The sequence below is a fragment of the Protopterus annectens genome, chromosome 4.part0 (genome assembly GCF_019279795.1).
Source record: "Protopterus annectens isolate FY-2018-M chromosome 4.part0, PAN1.0, whole genome shotgun sequence".
In the NCBI taxonomy this organism is placed as follows: domain Eukaryota; kingdom Metazoa; phylum Chordata; order Ceratodontiformes; family Protopteridae; genus Protopterus; species Protopterus annectens.
The window spans coordinates 1,991,147,960-1,991,173,772 of record NC_056733.1 but is presented as its reverse complement, the minus strand read 5'-3'; the positions used below and the strand labels follow the sequence as shown (position 1 = coordinate 1,991,173,772).

Here is a 25,813-nt window from a genome sequence, read left to right as displayed (position 1 = left end):
CCCTCTCTGATTTCTGGAAAAGGATCTTTGAGGGCTAGAGAAGCGAACTCCGATGGCAGAGTCTTCCCATCCATCTTGCTCTGGACCAGGGTGTCACAAACTGTCTTTCAGAACATAAAACCAAAATTCAAAACACAAACTCAGAAAACAAAAAAACGGAGGCTGAACAAATAACGCCAGTCGATAAAATCCCAAACTTTTTACTTAGTTAGCGCTTTCATGCAGGACACTGCCTGCACTTCTTCAGACAAAGTAAGATAAAGCACCTTACATTTTTATATGGTACAAAGTACTTAGACCAAACCCACAATTAATTGAATAATTACATTAATTCATTCAATTAAGTCAACAATGCAGCAACCACACAAAAGTTGACTTAAAAAATACATTCAAGCAAATATAAAATTGTTTGCACACAAATCCATCACAAACCAACATTACCAAACACTATCTTTATATATGATAAAGTTAAATGTATATTATATTAATAATATCTATTCTATACTAAATTAAAAAACAATAATAATAATGATAATAATAATAATAGTATGTATAATAAATTTGATCTTAAATAGACACCAAAGCAAACTTCTATTAACATTAATGCATTAGATGTTAAATATGGTTTTTGATTTTAACTGCATATAGAAAATTCTTCCTTTCAAGGACATAAAGCTGTCTTATCCGAAATTTCGTGTATATATGTCTTTTTCTCTCTATCTCTCCAAGGCCTTAATATTTAGTAAACATTTAATGGAACATGCATCATTAATGCCTGGATGGTTGTAAGCATTGGTTTTCAGTTGCCATAATAGTTCGGATTCTTGCAACTTCAAATACCATGGCCCTCCTCTAGGTTTCTTTCAACCTTTTCCACAACATTAAACAAGAAACTATGAGAATCGTTGTCCATTATATGCTTGGCTAGAGCATTAGATGAATTTTTTCTGGAAATGGCATATAAATGCTCATAAATTCTATTCTTGAGCAGCCTTTCGGTTTTACCGAAATAATAAGCAGGACAATCTTTACATCTAGCAAGGTAAACAACTCCTTGGGTCTCACAATTAAACTTACCGTTAATGTAGTATCTAGACCCTCTTATCGTAAAATTAGACCCTATTTGTATATGTTTACAGTATTTACATCGCCCACATTTAAACATGCCTTTGTTAGTCTTGTAAGGTCTGATGGAATGCTCAAATAGGTTTTTCATGGAAGGGGCCTTTTTATAAACTACTTTTAAATTTGAACCCACTAGGGAGTGTAATTTTCTATCTTGCATAAGTAGTTCCCAATTACTTTGCAAAATAGTTCTTACTTGTGGGGAATATTGATTAAACTGTGTTATGAAACCGACACTATAGTTCATATTGTTGTTATTATCGTTGGTAGAGACTTGATTAATGTTTTCAGGCTCACCAATATTGATATTAATATCACCATTTTTGACGTTTTCATCATTTAAATCATTTGATGTCCCATTATATAATGGTGCGAATATCCCTTCTTTCCTTTTGTTTTTAACTTCTAGAAAAAACATGTTCAAAAGTTTATGGGGGTAACCTCTATTTTCAAACATTTCCCAAAGAATTCTACATTCTTCCTTGAAACCCTCCTCTGTGGAACACATACGGGAAGCTCGAACGAGTTGACCTTTTACCACCCCCTTCTTTTGAAAATAGGGGTGGCAACTCGTGAAATGTAAGAAAGAGTTACTGTATGTTGGTTTGCGGTATATTTTTGTGTTAAAAACATTATTTATGCTGTCTTTACTGATGTTAATATCTAAAAAATCAATAGATGTCTCTCCGATTTGGTATGTGAATTCAAGAAAAGAGGTAAATGAATTCATTTCACTTATTAACTCAGTTATTTTATCCCTCCCACATTTTGCTATCATTAGAATGTCATCTTGATATCGTGTGTATTTAATAATAATGTCTTGAAATAATTTATGTGGAAAAAGGAAGGTTCTTTTCGTTTCTGAAGTTCACCTAAGAAACTTATATAATGAAGTGTGTAGGAACAACCACAGAAATTTAGGTAGTAAAGAAAGGGAATTAATCACACATATCAGAATACACGAAATACGGGTAATGAAGCCCGATAAAGGCGGGGGGGCCGTTTTGATGTATGAGAAGGATTATTTAAAGAAAATGCATTTGTTACTTACTGGTGAGGAATATAAGCTAGTATCTCTCAATGAATTTAATCAAGCCTATAGAAAAATTAAAGACCTTTTAAGCGAACTTTTCTTAGAAGGGAGCATCACATTAGATTTGTATCATTATTTTTCTATGGAGGCACCAACTACCCCGGTGTTATTTGGCATCCCAAAGTTACATAAAAATTCCCACAATCCCCCATTTAGGCCTATAATAGATGGTCAAAATTCTATTACTTATTCTTGTGCCAAATGGGCTGATAACCAACTTAAGGAATTTCTTAAGACCGAGGGGCAGATATGCAAGGATTCGTGGCATGTCCTAAAGAGCCTTAACAATATCCCTTTTCAAAATGAATTAACATTCGTGACAGCTGATGTCAAAAATCTTTATACTGTTATTCCTCATGAAATAGGTTTAGAGTGGACACGTGAATTTCTATTACAAAAAAAGTGTCTTGGGACGCACGTGGACCTCATTATTTCCATCTTAGAGATTGTTTTGGCCAACAATTATTTTATGTTTGGGAAAGACATTTATTTACAAACTACAGGGGTCGCGATGGGTTCCCCTGTTGGTGGTAGTTACGCAAACATAGTCATGGCCTTCTGGGAAAGAACCTTCCTTTTTCCACATAAATTATTTCAAGACATTATTATTAAATACACACGATATCAAGATGACATTCTAATGATAGCAAAATGTGGGAGGGATAAAATAACTGAGTTAATAAGTGAAATGAATTCATTTACCTCTTTTCTTGAATTCACATACCAAATCGGAGAGACATCTATTGATTTTTTAGATATTAACATCAGTAAAGACAGCATAAATAATGTTTTTAACACAAAAATATACCGCAAACCAACATACAGTAACTCTTTCTTACATTTCACGAGTTGCCACCCCTATTTTCAAAAGAAGGGGGTGGTAAAAGGTCAACTCGTTCGAGCTTCCCGTATGTGTTCCACAGAGGAGGGTTTCAAGGAAGAATGTAGAATTCTTTGGGAAATGTTTGAAAATAGAGGTTACCCCCATAAACTTTTGAACATGGTTTTTCTAGAAGTTAAAAACAAAAGGAAAGAAGGGATATTCACACCATTATATAATGGGACATCAAATGATTTAAATGATGAAAACGTCAAAAATGGTGATATTAATATCAATATTGGTGAGCCTGAAAACATTAATCAAGTCTCTACCAACGATAATAACAACAATATGAACTATAGTGTCGGTTTCATAACACAGTTTAATCAATATTCCCCACAAGTAAGAACTATTTTGCAAAGTAATTGGGAACTACTTATGCAAGATAGAAAATTACACTCCCTAGTGGGTTCAAATTTAAAAGTAGTTTATAAAAAGGCCCCTTCCATGAAAAACCTATTTGAGCATTCCATCAGACCTTACAAGACTAATAAAGGCATGTTTAAATGTGGGCGATGTAAATACTGTAAACATATACAAATAGGGTCTAATTTTACGATAAGAGGGTCTAGATACTACATTAACGGTAAGTTTAATTGTGAGACCCAAGGAGTTGTTTACCTTGCTAGATGTAAAGATTGTCCTGCTTATTATTTCGGTAAAACCGAAAGGCTGCTCAAGAATAGAATTTATGAGCATTTATATGCCATTTCCAGAAAAAATTCATCTAATGCTCTAGCCAAGCATATAATGGACAACGATTCTCATAGTTTCTTGTTTAATGTTGTGGAAAAGGTTGAAAGAAACCCTAGAGGAGGGCCATGGTATTTGAAGTTGCAAGAATCCGAACTATTATGGCAACTGAAAACCAATGCTTACAACCATCCAGGCATTAATGATGCATGTTCCATTAAATGTTTACTAAATATTAAGGCCTTGGAGAGATAGAGAGAAAAAGACATATATACACGAAATTTCGGATAAGACAGCTTTATGTCCTTGAAAGGAAGAATTTTCTATATGCAGTTAAAATCAAAAACCATATTTAACATCTAATGCATTAATGTTAATAGAAGTTTGCTTTGGTGTCTATTTAAGATCAAATTTATTATACATACTATTATTATTATTATTATCATTATTATTATTGTTTTTTAATTTAGTATAGAATAGATATTATTAATATAATATACATTTAACTTTATCATATATAAAGATAGTGTTTGGTAATGTTGGTTTGTGATGGATTTGTGTGCAAACAATTTTATATTTGCTTGAATGTATTTTTTAAGTCAACTTTTGTGTGGTTGCTGCATTGTTGACTTAATTGAATGAATTAATGTAATTATTCAATTAATTGTGGGTTTGGTCTAAGTACTTTGTACCATATAAAAATGTAAGGTGCTTTATCTTACTTTGTCTGAAGAAGTGCAGGCAGTGTCCTGCATGAAAGCGCTAACTAAGTAAAAAGTTTGGGATTTTATCGACTGGCGTTATTTGTTCAGCCTCCGTTTTTTTGTTTTCTGTCTTTCAGAACAGGGAGGAACAGTCAAAGGGGGCATTTGTGAATGACGCCTTGAAGGGGTCCGCAAATTGACAGTCTGAGCCAAGCGTGCCCCCTCATAGCTATGCCGGTCCCAGCCGCCCTAGCCACTCCTTCTGTGGCATGGGAAAGAAGATGCATGGACATGTTCGAAACAGATTTCAGAGTCAACATTTTCGCCGAGAACAGCCGTCTGCCTCTGGCGACAAAGACTCGGGGCGACACAGTGAATTCCGTTACTAGGTTTCACTGGAGTCGGACGTGTGCCAAATAATTCAGCGCTCGTATAGAAAACGTTGCTATAGAAAAGACTCGCTTCCCAAACCGATCCACCAGCTTAGACTCCTTGTCCAGAGGGTGGACCGAAGAACTTTCCTGAGCCACTTCTCTCTTGGTGGCAGCTGCAACCACCATAGCATCTACTAGGGATCCCTTGTACCAGGCCTGTCTGTCTGTGGGAGGAGAAAGGATCCTGTCTGGGGGTTTGGGTATTGGCTTTATGGTGTCAGACTCCTTCCATGCCCACGTGGCAATGAGATCCACTAATGGATCTGCAGGAGCAGACACCCAGGATGGAATACAAAGGCCACCAGGAATACTGACTCGTCCGTAGAGGTTTTGGGGCTGACCAACCTCCCCTCTAGCGGAGGATTTCCATGATATCTCCAAAGGAGACATCCTCGAGAGGTGACCTGGGGGAACCCTCACCTTCATCCAAGTCAGTAACTTCTGTGAGGGACTCAGGGGAGTCCATGTGCCTCCTCTTACACGAGTGCTTACGGGGAGCCTCCTCAGTGGGACTCTCTGAAGAGTGCTTGTAAGTCACGGGGGGGGTTCCATGACGGGATTCACCTGGGGGTCCTCTAGCATGGGCTGTCCCTGGGATAAGCTGATGGGAGTCTTGACTAAATCCACAGTAGCCTGGGCGGAGTCCAAGGCAATGGGCTGGGCTCTCAATCCTTGGGAGGGAAACCTCTCCACCACGTCCAAGGCCAAAAGACAGTGCACCTCCTTAGCAACCAGCAAAGAAGAAGTTCTCTCCGGCTCCATCGTGAGGATCGGGGCCGAGGCCAAGGTAGCCAGGGTTCCGAAGGAGCGGCTCGGATCTGACAAAGCCGGAACCAAAGACACCTCCATTCCCTCGGATCCGGCTCCCCGTTCTCGGCACCGAGAGTTGCTTGGATCCGAACAAGTCTGATCTGAGGAACTCAAGGTAATCACCAGTGTCGAGGCTGGAGGGACCGTCGGCACCGAACCCCCAGCTCCGAGGATCCATAAACCCCGAAACCACAGGTCGGATCGGGGAAGGAGAGATTGGATGGAAGAAGGGCATAGAGGTCCCCTCTCCGGCCGGAGAGGGGCCTGGCATGACTCCCCTTTGGATTTGGGTCCGAATGAACCTCTGCATCATCCTGTCCATGTCAAGCTCCGACAGACTCAGAATCGACCGCGAGGAGGCAATCGACTCGGATCTGGCTTGTCTGTGAGATGACCTCAAAGAAGGCCTCTGGTTTGAGAGCTCAGTCTGCTATGGGGAGAACCTCGGTGGAGTGGAGCCGAGGAGAGGTGGTCCTGACAACTTTAGCAGGCGGACTGGGAAATGGCTCCCACTCTGGAGACCGTTTGCAGTGCTTTTCTGCTGTTTTCTCCTCGTCTCTCTTGTCCTTATCTTTATCCTTTGATTTAGACCCCATCTCAGAAGGCTTAGAGGGAGGTTGAGTCCCAGCCTGGGGGGGTTGGTCGGCTACTGGATCCGATGTCGAAGTAGTCTAATCCAAAGCAGAAACTGGTAGCAGGCCCTTGGCTACCAGCTTTACCTTCCTCTCTTTCAAGGCCCTAGGGTTGAACCTTGCACACCCACTACACAGCAAAGATAGGTGGGGAACACCCAGGCAAATAACACACAGAGTGTGGCTATCAGCCGTTGAAAGCTTGTGGTCACACTCAGTGCATTTTTTAAAAGTTGGTTTTGGCTGCTCAACCATCACATCACTCAGCCAAAACTAAACCAACAAACACACAGACACACACACAAAGGACGGTTAAGCCTACACTACCTCACAATTCCTATCTTTTGTTTTTTTTTGACAGAAAAACTGACGAACGAAGGGGAGGAAAGGTATGACCAAAAAAAAAAAGACTACACTCACACACTAAATATATACCAAAAAGTACCACTTACTGCACCCAACTTGGAGCTATGGAGACCACGATGCGTACGCATGAAGCAGCAAACGAGATCTGAGGGAAGGTAGAAGATGCGAGGGATTATGGGTAAGGGGAGGAGCTTGGAGCAGATGCTTGAAAAATGTTGCCGGCTCGGATCCGATATGGATCCGAATACCCACAGGTTGCAGATAAATGAAGTTAACTACTTCAGATCAATAGTATCCAGAGTATGTTAGTACAATAAAGATAAAAATTAAAGAAAGAAAGATTATAGTAGCAGAAAAAAAAATACCAGCACTTATCTATCCCAAGTAGCTTGAGAGTCAAACAACCACGTCTTTCACCTAATGGCAGCAAATAAGATCTTAGGTAATGGGGAAGATGCACTGTGAGTAAGAGAGAAGCTCGAGAGTTCTGGACTGCCACGAGATTTTACAGCAGCTGAGTCGGATCCAAAAGTTTGGATCCTAACCCATCAGTCGAGGATTGAATGAAAACTGACATCAGATTATATGTGATGCATATTGTATTTAAATGGAAAAATGTTAAAATTGTTTGTTTTCTTTTCTGTTAATGTACGTTTGCCTGTGTTTTAAGTGATAACTTAAAAAACTGTGTTAAAAAAGAAAAAAAAAAAAAGTACGTAAAGCCATAAAAAGAGAATGGTATGTACATTCATTATCATGTAAAGAGTACAGCTGTTCTGTAAAGTGTAATGTGACACATGGACAACAATGAAACAAAGTAATACTGAAGCCCTATACTCATCAAAAAATGTTCAGTAGTAAGAGGATGAATGATACTAGAAAGACAGCAAGCAAATAATAGTTGTGTAAGAACTTACCATAAACTTAGATGTCCTCTTCCATGTTGCAGTATAAGTAACAGCAGGGAGTTGCTGCCTGCAGCGCCACCATCCAAATTTAAAATCAAGATTAGAAAGTTATAGATGCAAAAAGTATATATCAACAAGTAGTCTTTCCTTTCTCAAAATTAAATACAAAAGAAAAATGGTAAAATAAACCTGTTTCATTATTGTTGCTGTGACAGCTTTAACATATATGATTGTCCTTCTATTCTCATGTTGCTGTATTCATAACTATAGGGAGTTGTTGTCTGCAGCACCACAGTCTGGCCAGTATACCAGTCTGCACGAACCCTCATCAGAATTGTTTAGCCGCATACAGTAGTGCTCCTGTGTAATGGAAAGGAGGGTCCTAGTGGGAGACCCTTAGACTTACATGTAGACCAGGCCCAAGGCAGTAAGTTGGTTGTGTAGAGGAGAGTTGAGACTGGGGAAGATAATGACTATGTCCCCAGGTAGGCCATGGAGTTATGGTTAAGAAGAAACCGGGGGTAGGTGGGTGGGAATGAATACTGCAACATGGAAGAGAAGGACATCTAAGGTTATAGTAAGTTCTTACACAACTATTCTATGTCCTTCTATTCTCATGTTGCAGTATTCGTAACAGTAGGGAGAGTACCAGAGCTTTAAGTATGAACCTGGGTGGAGGAAAGGTTTTCTTGATCAACCAAGCTCTGGAGGATAAACCTGGCAACACCTGCTCTTGCTCGAGAGGCCATATCCAGCTTGTAATGCTTGGTGAAGGTGTGTACAGAGGTCAAGCGACTGTTTCTAAAATGGAGGTGAAGTCCATGCCTTTGAAAAAGGCAGTACTGGAGGCAGCTTGCTCTGGTAGATTGAGGTTTAACATGGCTTTGCAAGGATTTCCCATGATAGGAGTAGCACAAAGAAATGGATTTGGAGATCCATGAGGAAATAGTCTGTTTTGAGACAGCCTTCCCTAGGGCTTTTGGATGGAAGGAAATTAATAATTGGTCAGATTTTCTAATAGACTTTGTTTTGTCCAAGTAATATCGGAGTTATCTGTGTACATCCAGGGAACGTAGAGTCCTCTCTGAGGAGTTTTGTGGATGAGGGTAGAAAACTGGTAGGTTAATGGTTTGATTCATGAAAGTTCATTAACTACTTTGGGCATGAAGGAAGGGGTTGGTCCTGAGAGCCACTCTGTCCTTGTGGAAAACAAGGTAAGGAGAGGTGGTCATAAGGGCTTGTATCCCTGAGACCCTCCTGGCGGAAGTAAGGGTCACTAGCAGAACTGTTTTCAGGGGGCATAGCTTCAGGGAAACTGAGTAAGCTGGTTCAAAAGGAGGTAAGGTTAGTTTTATTAGAACAAAATTTAAGTCCCAAGGAGGGGGAATGGGTCTGCTGAAGGGTCTGATCTGGAGAACGCCTTTCAGAAAAAGCTCGACTTCCAGTCTGGATGCCAGAGGGGGTGTAATGGGCAGACAGGCAGAAATGGCAGACAAGCCAACTCTGAAGAATAAGTTAGTCCTGAGTGGAGTAGCTCACACAAATAGGATAGGACCATTGGTATCGGAGTAGTAAGAGGGTCCTGATTATTCCTTTGACACCAAATGAAGAATCTGTTCCACTTTAATACATAGTTTCTCCTATTACTAGATTTTCTGGCCTGCTGAGTATGTCCTCTGAATATAGGTGTCTGTAAGGGATTAGAATCCTATCACCCATAAGGTCAATTTCAGGTTGTTCACCTGTGAGTGGAGTAGAGATCCCTTGTCCTGTGTGAGCAGGTCTAATCGGTGGGGTAACCTGTGGTGATTGCCCTTGGCTAGTAAGTGGAGGGGAACCAATGCTGTCTTGGCCAAAACGGGGTCACCAGTAGGATTTTGGGGTTGTCCTTCTGAATTTTCAGGAGGATTTTCTGAATTAGTGTGAAAGGAGGGAAGGTGTAAAGGTACATTCCCTCCCAAGAAAAGGAGAATGCGTCCACTTTCCAAGCTTGTGGATGTGGATCCCTTGTGCAGAAGCTGGGCATCTGCTTGTTCTGGGGGGAGGCAAATAGATCTGCTTGTGGAATACCCCACCTGTGTATCAAGTTCAGGAAGACCTCTCTCTGAAGCATCCACTTGTGAGAGGGAGCCGAGGTTCTGCTGAGTTTGTCTGCCATAACATTATCTGTTGAGGGGATATACATTGCTACCAGATGGACCTGGAGTGAAGATGCTAAGTTCTAACTCTGGATGGCCAGACTGTATAGGGGGTAGGACCTGGTTCCCCTTGCTTGTTGATGTACCACAGGACAGTAATATTGTCTGTGATTACTTTCAGGGTTCCTGGCAGGATAGTGGGTTTGAACGTTAGAAGGGCTTATAGCAGTGCCCTCATTTCCTTGATGTTGATGTGGTCCTTTTGCCTGAGTGGACCATTTGCCTTGAACTGAGAACTGTTTTTGGTTTGTTAAGAGCACTGCACCCCACCCCAGGTCTGACACATCTGTGGAGACCTGTTGTTGTGGGGCTGGAAATTGAAAGTGTGTTCCCTAGGTTGAGTTACAGTGCTGAGACCCACCACTGAATTTCCTTTTTTAAGCACAGGAACAGTGGAAGAGGGGAGTCCATGGGTTGTGAGTGTTGGCTCCATAGGTTTTTCAAGACCCACTGGATTTTGCGCACGTGGAGTTTTGCCAGAGGTAACATGGGAATGAGGGATACCATGTGGCCTAGCATTCTCAGGAATTCCCTTGCCGTTAAGGAGGAATGGGTAAGGATCTGACTCAAGTATATGCAAAGGTTCTTGATCCTTTGGTTTGGTTGAAGGCTTTCATGCTGTCTGTTCTGATCCTGCATCCCAAGAAAACCAAATCTTGCGAGGGGGCCAGGAGTGATTTTTCTAGATTTGGGGTGAACTCTGAGTTAGGGTGGAAGACACTTGTTGTAGGTGAAGTAGTAGAACTTGGTAGTCTTGATGGAGGATGAGCAGATCGTCTAGGTATGGGTGTATCTGTACACCCTGGGTCCTGCAGTGAGCAATGATGGAGGGTAGACACTTTATAAACATGCAAGGAGCAGTGGAGAGACCAAAGGGCAAAGCAGAGAATTGAAAATGACAGAAGCCTATTGCAAATCTGAGGAATTTCCTGTAATTTGGATGGATAGGAATGTGGAGATAGGCATCCTTCAGGTCCAGGGCTACCATGAATGCCTGCGGGGGGAATTAGTGTTAAGAAAAGGGGTAAGGTGATCATTTTGAAGCTGGGAACGTGGAGGAAGAAGTTTAACAAGGATAGGTCTAGGATTGGTCTCCAAGGGCCATCTTTTCTCAGTACAAGAAATATTCTGGAATAAAAGCCTGCGTTTCTTTGTGGGGTAGGCACCTGGTCTATGATGCCCTGAGTTAGGAGTTGTTGAATGATGGTTGGGAATAGGCGGATTTGGTTTCTTGGTGGTTGAGGGATAAATAAACAAAGTGGAAAAAGTGCCAAAAGTAAACTGATAACCAAAAATAAGGCACTGGAAGGATCACCAGAATACAATCCACTGTTTTATTGATCGTACATGATGTTAAAAAACGTAAACCATATCCAGAACGCATTAACTGTATCACCGCATTTTTTCACAAAAAGTTCTTCAGATGAGCATACTAACTTCTGAAACCCCTTTATATACAACCCCCCCCCCCAATTAATCAATTAAACTATTAAACTTTTAAAAACACAGTGCAAAAAAAACTATATACACAAACAATGAAACACAATAAGTACAGACGTGCAAAGAAAATCATTTGTTGGTCAAGGAGGAATCTTGTAAAACAGGTTGTGGTTGAGGGATACCTTGAAAAGGTGGGAGCATCCACCAGGTCATGAAATATCCTCTCTGAATGATGGAGAGGACCCATTGTTCTGCTGTTAATCTTCACCAGGTGGGTAGGGAGAGGGTGAGGCGAAGGGATAAGGGTATTTCTGGATGCAACTGAGGTGAGTCACAGTGGAGGTGGTCTGGATTAGTCAGACTGACTCTGAAAGGATGTAGTGCAGGAGCTGGTCGGAAACCTAGGAGTAGACCTTTTTCTGGGCTATGTCCCTTAGATGCAGGGGCTGAAGTGAAAGGACTGCTTCATAACAAAGGAGGACTTCTGTGGGTAATTCCTGTGGTATCTAGGAATAGGGGATACCAGAAGATGTTTGAGATTCTGTAATTCTTTCCCCTTTTCTTGAAGGGATTTAAGGAGCTCAGCAGAAGCCTGTCCAAAGAGGGCCTTATTGCCCAAGGGTGCATCCAGTAATTTTGTCTGAACATTCATAAGGACAGGCTGCAGCCTTACCCAAGAATATCGCCTTAATACAGATCCTGAAGCAGCTGATTTAGATGAGGCTTCCACAGCATCATAACTGCACTTAATGGAGTGCCTGGTCACTTGGGATGCTGTGTAAAGTAGCGAATTAACTTAGGCTTTTATAGGGGAATCCTGTACCTCAGACAGAAAGGTAGAGGCTTTGGAAATGGTATCTAAAACATACCTAGCCATGTGTGTTTGGTAGTTCAAGGCCTTTATGGCTAAAGTAAAGGAGGTACTTACAGGTTCCTTACATTCAAACCTTCCCTCTAACCCTATCTCTCCCTCTCTCTACCCTGCTAATACCCTAGGCTCCAAAATAGTGCATCTTACCCCCCACCACCCTAAGGCATCCACCACTAAAACTAGTCTTAAGCTACTATTCAAACTCCAAAGACTACTAGACCACCTGAAAAAATGTATCACCAATGATGGCGACATCCACCCCAACCCAGGTCCTAACACTGTCCCAGACTCTATCTCCTCTAAATCCGCCAGAAATTCTGCTGGCTCCCTCCTTATACTCCACCTTAATCTAAGAAGCATTGATAACAAGGTTCACAACTTACATGCTATGTTAGCTACCCATTCCCCTGACATTATGTGCCTATCGGAAACATGGCTCAAACCAGGCACTACGGATGAAAAAATTCTCCCACCCGGGTATAATATCCTTAGGGATGATCGGAAAAATAAAAAGGGGGCGGGGGAACAGCTGTTATGTTTAGGAATTCACTGAATATCATTCTGAATCCACTCCAACCTCCTAAGGTCTCTAACCTAGAACTGATTGCCCTAAAGTTATTCCTAAACAGCCAAAAATGCATCAATCTTATAGTAATTTATATACCACCACGCAAGAACTCGGAAAACCTAGAGCAAACTCTCAGCTGGTTAGCCACCAATTACCCTCAAGAAACCATAGTGCTAAGAGACTTCAACATTGACTGGTCCCTCTGCTCCGAACACATAAATCCCCATTCTATCAACTTACATGGTTTCTCCCAAAATATTCCATCTCCCACTAGAACTGAAAATGCTCAGCAAAAAGAGAGTATCATTGACTGGATTCTTACCAACAAAGATACAAATAACTATACCACAGGGACCCTTCCCAATGACCTTAGTGACCACCTTATTACTTATATCATAAAACATAAATGCCCACCTACTAACCCCCCCCCCCAATACAGACTAGTTAGAAATAAGAAGAAATTTGTCCCAAACCGATTCCTTGCAGAACTCAAATCTTGTAATTGGTCCATCCTAAAAACTTTATCCCTAGATGAGAGCGTGTCATACTTTAATGACATATTCCTTAAGATACTTGACTCCCACGCCCCAAAGCGGCTAATCAGAACCAAAGAACGAATAGCACCTTGGCTAACAAGAGATACTAAAACTAAAATTAAACTCTGTGACCAGGCCTGGAACAAATGGATTGCTACCAAAACGCCACTAGATCGCATCAAGTTTCAACAGCTTAGAAATTCAACAAAAACAGCCATTACTACAGATAAAAAACAATATTTCTGTCACCTCCAGGATAAACACCAGTATAACCCAAAGAAATTCTGGGCAGGATTTAATAACCTCCTCCATCCTGGTAAATCTACCACCCCCACCCCTGAGAAACTCATTGGGAAAGATCCAGAAGAAATAGCCAACACTTTTAACTCTTTTTTTACTGAGACCATCCAGTCCCTAGCCAGTCAGCTTACCACTACTCCCTCATCCGTAACTCTTACTAACGACCCAGCTCACCCCTCCTTTAACTTACAACCAGTATCTACCTCCTATATTCGTACCCTTTTGAAAAAACTCAAACCAACCACCCTGGCGGATGACCACCTCCCAGCCGAATACCTACAAATAGCGTCAGATGCCATCGCCTATCCCATATCAATCTTGATTAACAGAACCATAACTGAAGCTACCATTCCCTCTATTTGGAAAATCTCTTATATCATCCCTCTTCACAAAGGAGGGACCTCCACGGAGACATCCAACTACAGACCCATAGCAATACTGTCTCCACTAGCTAAAAGTATGGAACGGTGTGTTCACAAACAACTCCTACACTACCTTACCCTTAATAGTCTCTTGTCTAACACCCAACATGGTTTTCGCCCCCATCATAGTACAACCACTGCCCTTCTCTCCTTTGTTGACTCAGTCAATAACAACCGCAATAATAAATTAATATCCTCCGCTCTCTTTCTTGACCTATCGAAAGCCTTTGACATGGTCAATCACCAGCATCTGCTCCACACCCTGGAAACCCTACATCTTAACAACCTAGCTATAAGTTGGTTTAATGCTTACCTCTCTGGTAGACAACAAGCTGTCCAATGGCAAAACAGGCTATCTGACCTACTCCCCAATACCACTGGCATTCCCCAGGGCTCTATACTTGGTCCCCTTCTTTTCTCTGTCTTCATAAATGATCTTCACTCAGTCATCCCCAAAGCCACCTGCATCCAATATGCAGATGACTCCACCCTGATCTGCTCCGACGTCTCTCTCGCCAAACTCCAAGCAACAACCCAGCACTGTTTTACTATAGTCGAAAAATGGTTCTCTGAATTAAAACTCATACTTAATCCAACTAAAACCAAGTTACTACTATTTTTCCCCTCTGTATCTACTTCCCCAGGAAAAGAACCTCCAAATGCCAATAACACGATCTTCCACATGGTTTCCACCAATGGCACCATCATAGAGCCTGTCTCCTACACCAAACTACTAGGTGTGACCATTGACCACAAGCTTAAATTTGATATGCACATCAGCCTAACCATTAAGTCTGTAAACAAGAAACTCGGCTCTATGTATAGAATAAAGAACTTTTTAACCCCACATGCCAAACTAACCATTGCTCGCACTCATCTCCTCTCCACCCTCCTATATGCCTCCCCGATACTTTCATTCCTCAACAAGAGAGAGCTCAATAAACTCTCTACAGCCTATAATCATATAGCCAGATTTATAACAGGAATGCCTTATCGCACCCACCATTGCCTTAACCTAAAGACACTTGGATGGTTAGAATTGCCCAATATTCTCAAACTCAACCAACTCACTGAGGCATTTAAAATAATTAACCAACCAGACAAAACCTCCTCACTGAGCAAAATACTGATCCACTACTCCAACCTAACCTGCCTCAGATCATCTAAAAGTGTCCAGGTACTGACCATTAAACCTAACAACTCTGGAGGTGATGCTCTCTATGCCAATTCCATCGGAAAGCTCTGGAATTCCCTCCCAAACAACCTAAGACTTATGACCTCGCTTAATCAATTCAAAAATCACCTCAAAGAATTCCTTAAGTCCTACTGGATATGCCCTTGTCCTAAACCAGACTAACCCCAAAGGTCCCAGACCACCTAAGTCTCTTCCCCATCCCAGAGTTTATAATCTTCCCTCACGGCTGCACAATGTAACCATGTAAGATTATCTACATAATCTCTGTGCCTGTTATTCAACAGTATGTAAAGCCAGCTGTTTTTTGTATCTTTATGTTAATACTATTTACTACTGCACGTGTATGTATTGTACCTTCTCTTCTTATTGGAGCTTTTCTCCCCGGGCCTCTACTGAAAAAGGACATGTATCCAGCTAGACCAGCCCGGTCAACAAATGTAAAATAAATAAAATAAAATAAAAGTATAAACCTTTTAACCCAGTCTGTCCATAAATTTCCTGTCTTTATCCGTTGGGTAAAGGGCAGCGAAAGGTAGTTGCCTAGAAGTTTTGTCTCCAGAGACAGCTATAACAGCTGGATCTGCTGGTGGATTTTTAAAGAGAAACTGGGTGTCCTGGGGGACCTTATAGAAACTGTCTGGTCATTTACATGCTGGATGTTGTGAGTCAAGCGACTGAGAAGCAGCCAAAAAAGCATCTTGATAAGCAGGAAGTAAGGGATGGAAAGCAGAAGGAGATGGTTGTCCCATTTGTAAGAGGTCAAAATACCTTTTCTTGGGCTCAAGATACCTCTGAAGCCTGCCACTTAAAATGTTCCCTCATGAGGGAGATAGTGTCGCCAAAGGCAAGTTCTTCTGGGGATTCAGGAGAAATAGAATTTTCCTCCTCTAGGGTAATGAAATCCTTAGGGAAGTCTATCTGGGTTTCATAAGAGAAGGATTCCTCAGAAGAGGAGTAAATTTCCTCAGATACCTATACGGGTGGCTGAGGTGAGAGAGTAGGGGGGAGCTATTGTGTTAGCAAGGCCTGAAAAGCCTTAAAGAGACTTTGTGAGAAATCTTCCCAACCAGGCACCAGTTGAGGTTCAGGGTGCTTCATTTTTTTGTTTCCTCTTCAAGGGAGTTGCCAGTGGAGAAAGCATAGAAGTGGACGTCTGCTTAGTAGGAAGAGAAAGAGCAGGGCCTTCCCACACTGAGTCGTGGTTCCCCTCCACCATCAGTCTGTGACGGCTGAATTGCCTCAGCAGACGTACATGCAGTATCCGGCTTCCCAGCTTTCATTAAGGTTTACAGGCCTGTTTGGTAACCGTTGTCTAAGCTGATTCCATGCTTTCAAGCACCTCTAGAACCTGCTTAGATGCCTGAGGTGCAGCGTGGGATTCTGGCCTGATTTTCTTGGCTTTCTTCCTCGGCAGTTCGTCGGATAGGCCTACTTCTCCTTCCATACCGAGTGCTAAGCGACGTAGCCTTTGTTTCTCTAAATACAATTTCAGTGCCGCCAAGCAGGTTTGGAGAGTTTTGGGGATGAAAGACATGCAAATAGGGCAGGATGCATTGTCGTGGGCCTCGCTTAAGAAAAAATAAACACTTCTCGTAAGTGTCCTTGTGAGGAATTTGTCTCCCAAAAGCACACTTTCCATTTTTAGCTGACATGCAAGTCTAAACTGTAATCAAAGTAAGGAAAAAAAAAAAAAAAAACAACAGGGCACTTATCGGTTGAAGAACCAGTCGTCTGGTCTTGAACGGAATCATATTCGGTCATCTGAAGAAACGCGATCTGCTTGTGGAACTGGCAAACAGGAGTCTGACATTCACTGCAGCAGAAAAATTCTGATGAGGGTACGTGCAGACGTCACTTTTATACCCAACGTCGGTTTATGGCCCTGGTAAGGGATGTCACACGTACCCTCTTGTGAAAAAGACTTTGGTATACTGGCCAGACGGGGGCGCTGCAGGCAGCAACTCCCTATAGTTATGAATACTGCAACATGAGAATAGAAGGACATCACATATGTTAAAGCTGTCACAATAATGATAATGAAACAGGTTTATTTTACCATTTTTCTTTTGCATTTAATTTTGAGAAAGGAAAGACTACTTGTTGATGTATACTTTTTGCATCTATAACTTTCTAATCTTGATTTTAAATTTTGTACAGCATTTTAAAATGTATGTTTCCCAATTTAATAAAGTCTCTATATGCTTTTTACTACGTGTTGCAGAATCGTTTACAATTACTTGAATGGGAAAGACAGTTTATGTCTGGGAAAGTGAGAATAGTACAGATGAAGTCACTGTATCACCTTGTAGTACATTTTAAATCCTAAAGTACTTCATAGACCACTACATAAACTAGTTGGGTTACAGAGTCTTTAGCTGTGTTTTATGTGGCAAGTTGCTTGAATTTACCTTGTGACACCATCCCAAAGGTGTCAAAGCATTACTATTTATTATGAAACATAAAAATATTGCATCCTGAATCCATCCATCCAGCCACAATTCCTTTATTCCATTTTTGCACATGGGGTCAGGGTGTCACTACAACAATGACAATCATCTACAGTCAAGATTTACAATGGCGGGTGGGCTTGCCCTGTCACTGTAGTTCATCCGCACCACACACACTCGCATACACTCACACACATGGCCAATTTAGAGTGTGCAATCCACCTATTGCATGTCTTTGGAATGTGGTAGGAAACTGGAGCATTCGGAGGAAACCCATGTGAACACAGGAAGGACATGCACACTGCACAGAAGGCATCCCAGCTGAGATTCGAACCGGGGAACCTCTTGCTGTTTGGCGATAATGCTATCCCGGCACAACTGTGCCACCCCGAATGGGCAGCAACAAGTTACAGCTAGGCCACTATGCAAAGTATAACAGCTGAAATTAATGTCTTTAAAAATATAAATGGTCCACTTCTTACTCAGATTAAGGCTGTGGCTATGGGAAGGAGGATGTTACTGTAAGACAAAGGCTTTTTCACAGGTGACTAAAGCTCTAAGTTATACCTTGAACTCCTGGATGTACAAGACAGGTTGCAATATCCCCTTAATGCGTACTCATTCTTCCTGTATCCAGTACAGATATACAGTATACAGGAAATTCTTGTCTGGGTAGGGCTACACTAGTATATAACGACATACACTCCATGCATTCTACACAGCCTAAACCTATTACACAAATTAAATTATCAAAAATGTAGCAGACATTTTGGGGAAAAGAATAAAAACTTAGCACTTTTAAAAGTCAGTATGTGCTAGCCGTTGGTGAAAAAATAAGCATATGCAATCATGCTGAGAAGCTAAGTACTGAGGAACACTGGACAGAGACAAAAAGCAAACACTCCATATAATAACCACTGTCTGCGTGCACACACACACACACACACACACACACACACACACACACACACACACACACACAAAACTATAGTTTTGGAAGTCATTAGTCATGCAAATATCTGACAAATTTAAGTAGTACAGGTACAGCACTAAAGAAGTTTGCCTGCATCTTAAGGCACTATGACAGCTAAAGGGTTCTTCAAAGGTTTGGCCCTAGGCCTGATGTTTGAATTTCATCTGGCTGAAGACCTCCACAAACTTGGAAAATGTAAATGATGAATCAGAAAAACAGTTAAATTGAACACACTCCAGCTGTTAGCCACTGAAAAGTCATAAAAAATGCACACTTACCATTTTCCTTTTGGTTTTGTAGTAAGGTCAACACAGGCAAAATGAAACCACTCAATGGGACACTGTGGTTAAAATAGAGAGACATGAACAGAATGTGTACTTCATAAAGCAAAATAATAAAGTTATCTGTAGCACTGCACATTTTAACAGTAAGTTAACGGAAAGTGACATAAGTCAGCATTTTTCAAGAATTATGACATTTGTAACCTCAACGAATGAGTGGAAAAGACCTTTCATAACTTATCACAAAGTAATTAAACTTTTATATATTGTTTATAACACTTACAAGCACAATGAAAACTACTCCTTTTTCCTAAACCAGGAAAATATAGCTTTCAAGCTACAGAACAAAAACACTGAAAAAATGGGCTACAGTTAAGTACAGTCAGAAAAAGTACTTAGAAAAAACAACGGACCTTTCAGAGGACCTCAAAAGAAACCACTTTAAAGATTTCTGTGCGATACAAATGCACACAGGTAACAATGGAACAGCAACTCTGGTTCAATAAATCTGCACATATTTTCCAGTTATCATTAAGCGCTTCTCTGCTTCATCATTTTCTCTCATCTGTCCTACATTCTATTAAACCACTCTGCATATCAACACTTCATCCTCTTCAGAAATACATCCCAGGGCGCCAGCTCTCAGTGAAGTAATATTTTCTGTCAGCTTGTGAATGGAAAAAGTAGAGCAGTAGCAGAGTGAATGACATTTATTCAGGCAACTACCTCAAACTGTTAAAAAAAAAGAAGCATTAGCATCTATATGTCAGCACATGCCATTCATGTAGTCCTAGGATCTGTAACAGAGAAACTGCAGAATACAGGGTGCCCGAGTGGTATTGGCACATGCCACGTCACAAAAATACACTTAGAATGCATCTTGGCACGAAGAGAAGAATCAACAAAAAAACTATAAGGATGATGTTAACTACAGAATGAACTGGCACCCCACCTAAGTACCATGTTCAGTCATAGATTCACCTCAGGCTATGTGCCTACTGAATGGCGCACATCGACAGTTATCCCACTTCATAAAGGGGGTGCCACCACGGACCCTGGAAACTACTGCCCCATTAGCCTGATGAGCCAGGTCTGCAAAGCCATGGAACATATCATCTTGGAGCTTATAAACAAAGACATAGGTAACCTCCAAACCCTGGACCCCACTCAGTTTGGGTTTGTAAAAGGTAGCTCACATCTACTAAACAGGACTGACTTCTCTGACGCAGTCACTACAGCCGTAGATGAGGGCAAGGTAATGCACACAGCCTATCTTGACCTCGCCAAGGCTTTCAATACCATCCCCCACTCTGGATTATAGATAAACTCACTAAACTGGGCATAAATCCCTATGTCACAAGATGGGTGGCCAACTGGCACAGTGACAGAACCCACACAGTAAAAGTAGCCGACTCAGACCAGTGACGAGTGGAGTACCACAGGGTTCGGTCCTGGGTCCTCCCCTGTTGGCATCTACTTCTCTGAAGTGCAGACCAACACAGAAGGTCTTTGGCTAACAAAGTTCGCCAGATGACTGCAAACTGGGAGCCATAACAGAATCACCTAATGATGTAGACATTCTACAAAAGGGCCTCACAGAGACAGATGCTTGGTGTCAAAGTCATAGCCTCAAACTCAATGCCAAGAAGTGCACTGAGATCCCCTTTGGGAAAAACTCAGTACCCATGAACTATCACATAGGCGGTAGCTCACTAAACACTGAAAGTGTGATGAGACCTCAGGACACAGGTGCACAGTAGTCTCTCCTTTGATAACCACATTGCCACAGTAGTCAGGAAATCCTTTTACGTGGCACACCTCATCACAAAAGGGTTCGCCTCTAGAAAAAAGGAGGTCATTGTTCCTCTCTACTCTTCCCTCATCAGACCCATTAGAGAGTACAATGCCCTGTTTGGCATGTATCTCACAAGACACCTAAAACAATTGGAAAGGCCACAGAAATACCTCACTAAGAGGATTACCGGCCTCAAACATATGCCATATGCAGACCATCTAAAAAAACTCCAGCTCTACTCCGTCGCATATCGCCTATTCAGAGGCGATCTCTGCCTAACATACAAAGCTATGTCAAACCCAGAGCTGTTGGACATGCTACACTTAAAGAAATCCCAATCTCTCTGAACCACAAGCTCCAGGGACCTAAACCTTGTCACCACAATAAACAGAACATGCTGGAGGGATAGATTCCTGTCCCAGAGACTTCCCATACTCTGGAACAAACTACCCATTCATGTTAAGCAAAGCTCCTCATTGGCCCTCTAAGAAAAACATTGACGACTGTTTGAGAAATAGAAAATTCACCTGGGGGATCACTTCTGCGGCACTGCTTGACAGGGGCACAGGAAAATTATTTTCTTGGGTGGCGAAAGCCAGGGAACCTTTTTGGCTAGGCTTATACAGGCCCCCAGGGGCGATAGCCTAGTACCTACCTATGAACCAATATCAATATATATATATATATATATATATATATATATATATATATATATATATATATATATATATATATGTGTGTATATGTATATATATATATATATATATATATATATATATATATATATGTATATATATGTGTGTATATGTATGTATATATATATATATATATATATATATATATATATATACACAGGATATAAAAAGTGTACACACCCCTCTTAAAATGTCAAGTTTTTGTGATATAAAAAAAATGAGACCACAACAAATCATTTCAAATCTTTCCACACCTTTAATGTAGCCTATAACCTGTACAATTCTATTGAAAAACAAACAAATCTGTTAGGGGAAAAATATAAAAAATAAACTCTCTAGTATTTCAAGGTTAATACAGCTCTGCAGAGACTGTCTGTGATTCAGGCAAACAAACTCAGTCAAATTTGCTGTTAATATATTTGAACTGATTTGAGCCATTTATTCTACAGCCTGGGCTGCAGGCATTATTCATTCAAGGTGGCTGCTCTGTGACTACCAGTCATGTTCTTTTGAATCATCTATTCCTTCTCGCTGGTTTGTCTGAGTACAATTAGCAAATTGAAGCAGTTTGCTATTTACCAACATTGGACATTTATTTTATTGTTTTGGACTATTAAACATTGTGGGACATTATACCATTTTTTGTTTTTGTCATTTTTGAATTTATCTAAGCCTCATTTTTGGCCAGCATTTACTAACTAGTTAATTTTATGATGACAGTTAACAATCAGCATTGGGCATTTTAGGCCTTGAGTGTTTGTGTCTATTTGTTCATATTCTGGTGAGGCTCTGTTGGGGGGGGGGGGGGGGGGGTTTCTATAGATTTATCGGATATATTGCAATAATATGCTTATGGCATTACTTGTTTTGGACATTTACAATTTTATATTTTTGGTTGTCTATCATTAGACACATACAAACAGCATTGCTTATAATTAAGATTTGCATTTTTGATTGTTTTTGCTAACAAGCTAAGCTATTTGAGTGTATTCAGGATCTGAATTATTATATGGTTATAATTTTTATTTATAAATGAATACCTCATATTGGACTATACAATGCTTTGTATAATTATATTCATATATCTGAAGTGGATTGTGCTTTTACACTTTTTGCCATTTAGATTCATTTTACTGCAGTTTTTAGTATTGTTCGGTCCCCCTTTTCCTTTTGTCGGAGCTATTGTACATTGTATCTTAGGGTGGTCCAAACAATATTGACACTAGGTATTTCATCCCTACACCATGATATCACCATCTCAATCCTCACACACTCAACTCCTACTATATACAATCTGCATCACTTCCCTTACTCTGCTAACCACCATTACCAGTTACCAAGCACCACTTACCTACACACTATTCATTCCTTATAAAGGAACATCCTCCAATACTCCTAACCCCATACCATATTTACAAACAACTCCATACAACTATTATACTATCATAATCCACCACCTCAGACACAAGCTATGCCCATCAAAGAGCCAATCCCACACCACTCTTAATTACACAAAACTCATCAACAAACTAGTCAAACTTTATGTACACCTGAAAACAGCACTAGTATGCTGCTGAGACATACACCCCAACCCAGGCCCACTCAGTCCAGATAGACCAGTCCCAGACCTAAATACAACCCTACTCCAAAGGCTCACAAACTCACTCCTCATCATAAATCAAAACATTAGAAGCATCTTAAATAAGGTCCATGACCTCCATGCCTTAATCTCCTTTTACCATAAAGATGTTGTCATTCTGACAGAGACCTGGCTTAAGCCCCTAATTCAAGGTAATGAAATCACAGCACTAGGCTACAATATAATTAGAAATGGCAGAGTAGGAAAAAGGGGTGGAGGAGTAGCAGTACTATATAAAATAAGAAGTTATGTACCTACCATAACGTTCCATGTTAGTTGTCTTCTCTCGCCTTCTTTCTTGCTTGATGGGTTCGGAGCCGATCCTCGGCTCCGACTCGGCACTTGCTTTTAGCTCGAGAACTCCTTTTACCAGCTCGAGGCAGCCCCATATCCCATGATGCAAGGCAGGAAGTACCCAGATCTCGTTTGTTGACAAAGGGCAATAACACCAAGCATAAAATACTTCCCAAAGGAAGAAGAAACTTACAGATGGAAAAAGGACCAGGTCTGAATGGTCTTTAGCATAATAGTTTCTTATACAAGGTCTGTCCAGGCCAGGGGGAAGGAGGGAGGGTCGCAAGAAAGAAGGCGAGAAGACAACTAACATGGAACGTTATGGTAGGTACATAACTTCTTAATGTTAAGTTGTCAATCTCGCCTTCATTCTTGCTTGATGGGACCGCGTCCCTAGCACCTCTATCCTGGGTGGCTCAATGGAACAAACTCTTGAGGACTGTAGAGCCAAAACTGGCTCTGTCCCTGGAGGCCAAGTCCAATTTGTAATGGGAAACAAAGTGTGAGGAGTGGCCCAAGTGGCCGCTGCACAAATAGTGTCCAAAGGCAGTCTAGCTTGAAAGGCTGTAGAAGTAGCTAAACTCCTAGTTGAATGTGCTTTAGGTTTTGAGCACAGCTGTTTTCCCCTGATCGTATAAATTTCAGTGATGACCGAAGAAAGCCATCTGGACAAAGTCACTTTAGAAACAGGAAGGCCTTTTTTATTATCCGCATAGGAAACAAAAAGTTGATCAGATTTTCTAAAATTTTTTGTTCTGTCCAAATAATATCTAAGCTGACGGTGGGCGTCAAGATAATGTAGCTTTTGTTCAGCTCTATCTGAATAGTTAGGAAAAATACAGGGAGATCAATGGATTGATTCAGATTGTTTTTGAAGCGACCTTAGGTAAAAGGATGGATTCGTTCTCAAAGATACTCTGTCTTTGTGAAAAATCAAATAGGGGGTCGAACCGAAGAGCATGAAGTTCAGACACCCTCCTGGCAGATGTAATAGCCACTAGGAATAACGTTTTCCAAGAAAGATATTTTAGGGAACAAGAAACAGCTGGCTCGAAGGGCGGAAGAATCAAGGATGTCAGCACTAAATTTAGATCCCACTGAGGAGGAGGATTCCTGATTGGAGGCTTTAGTAGGAAAATTCCTTTTAAAAAGGCCCTGCAGAGCCTATGGGACATAATATTATGATCTGCTATCCCGACATGAAAATTAGAAATAGCAGCCAACTGAACTCTGACTGTGGAAGAAGAGGAGACTGCATGAAAAATCTCTGCTAAGAAGTCCAGAACTGCCTGAACAGGGGCAGTAAAAGGATCAATATTTTGGGCCTTAGCCCAATAAGAGAAACGTTCCATTTGCTTGTGTAAATCCTCCTGGTAGAGGATTTTAGTGAAGCTACTATGATATCTCTAACTGGGTTAGAGATCAAAGGAAGCCTGGCTGAGGAAGGAAGTGGAGCAACCATGCTGTGAGGTTGAGAGAAGGGATTGACCGGTGCAGCTGACCGGATTGGTGAATCAGTAGATCTGGCACTGGGTCCAGATGCCACGGCTGCACCAAAAGGTGATGATGGAGGAACGGGAACCAAACTTGTCGAGGCCAGTAAGGGGCAATGAGAATCAATTTGGCTCTCAAAACGGTAGCTTTCTGGATCACCTGAGGGATCAGAGGAAATGGAGGGAAGGCATAAAGAAGTCCCTGGGGCCAATCCTGGGTCAGAGCGTCTCGGGATGGCCTGATAGAGGGAAGAGGCTGAAGAAGTCTGGACATTTGCTGTTTTGGGGAGTAGCAAAAGATCGCAACATGGACGACCCCATTCCAGAAAAATCTCTTCCGCTATGGATTGCTTGAGAGACCACTCGTGAGGCATGAGAATAGCTCTGCTCAATCTGTCCGCTATAATGTTGGTTTTCCCAGGGATATGCGTTGCTACCAGAAACCGATGAGAGGAGATCGCCCATTGCCAAAGTCTGAGCGCTTCGACACAAGGGGTAGGACTTGGTTCCGCCCTGTTTGTTGATATACCAAACTACAGACATGTTGTCTGTGTGGACTGCAATTGTCCCTACAGGAAGAAAGTCGTTGAGGGCTTGCAACGTTAAAAGCACTGCTCTCATCTCCAGGACATTTATGTGCAGATGGTACTCGAACGGTTGCCACGTCCCATGAACCATCCTGCCCTGATAATGACGCCCCCACCCGATCAGGGAGGCATCCGTGGTGACAGTGGCTATCGGGGACGGAGGAACAAAGCACCTGCCTTGGTGAACCTGAGACGATGTGATCCACCAAGCAAGATGTTCTTTGCATGTTTGTGTCACCAGAATCTGGTGACGCATTGGGAGTTGCTGGTATGACCACTGCGTGAACAGCATCCACTGAAGGAGGCGCATGTAGAATCGAGCCAGGGGAAGAAGAGTAATGGCCGCAGCCATGAGACCTAATACCTTTAGAACCATTCTGGCCTGTACTTTCTTGCTGGCCAGAATGATCCTGACATGAGTCTGAATGTCTGAA

At 41.5% G+C, this 25,813-nt stretch overlaps 1 protein-coding gene across 1 annotated transcript in view; it reads right to left on the bottom strand.

Annotated features, from left to right (window-relative positions):
- Window positions 1-25,813, bottom strand: part of ING5 (inhibitor of growth family member 5) — a 1,231,358-nt gene that overhangs the window by 150,751 nt on the left and 1,054,794 nt on the right. Inside the window, exon 7 of the mRNA XM_044069608.1 lies at window positions 18,874-18,935. Within this exon, the coding sequence (XP_043925543.1) occupies window positions 18,874-18,935 (62 nt within the window). The remainder of the gene's footprint in view (window positions 1-18,873; window positions 18,936-25,813) is intronic.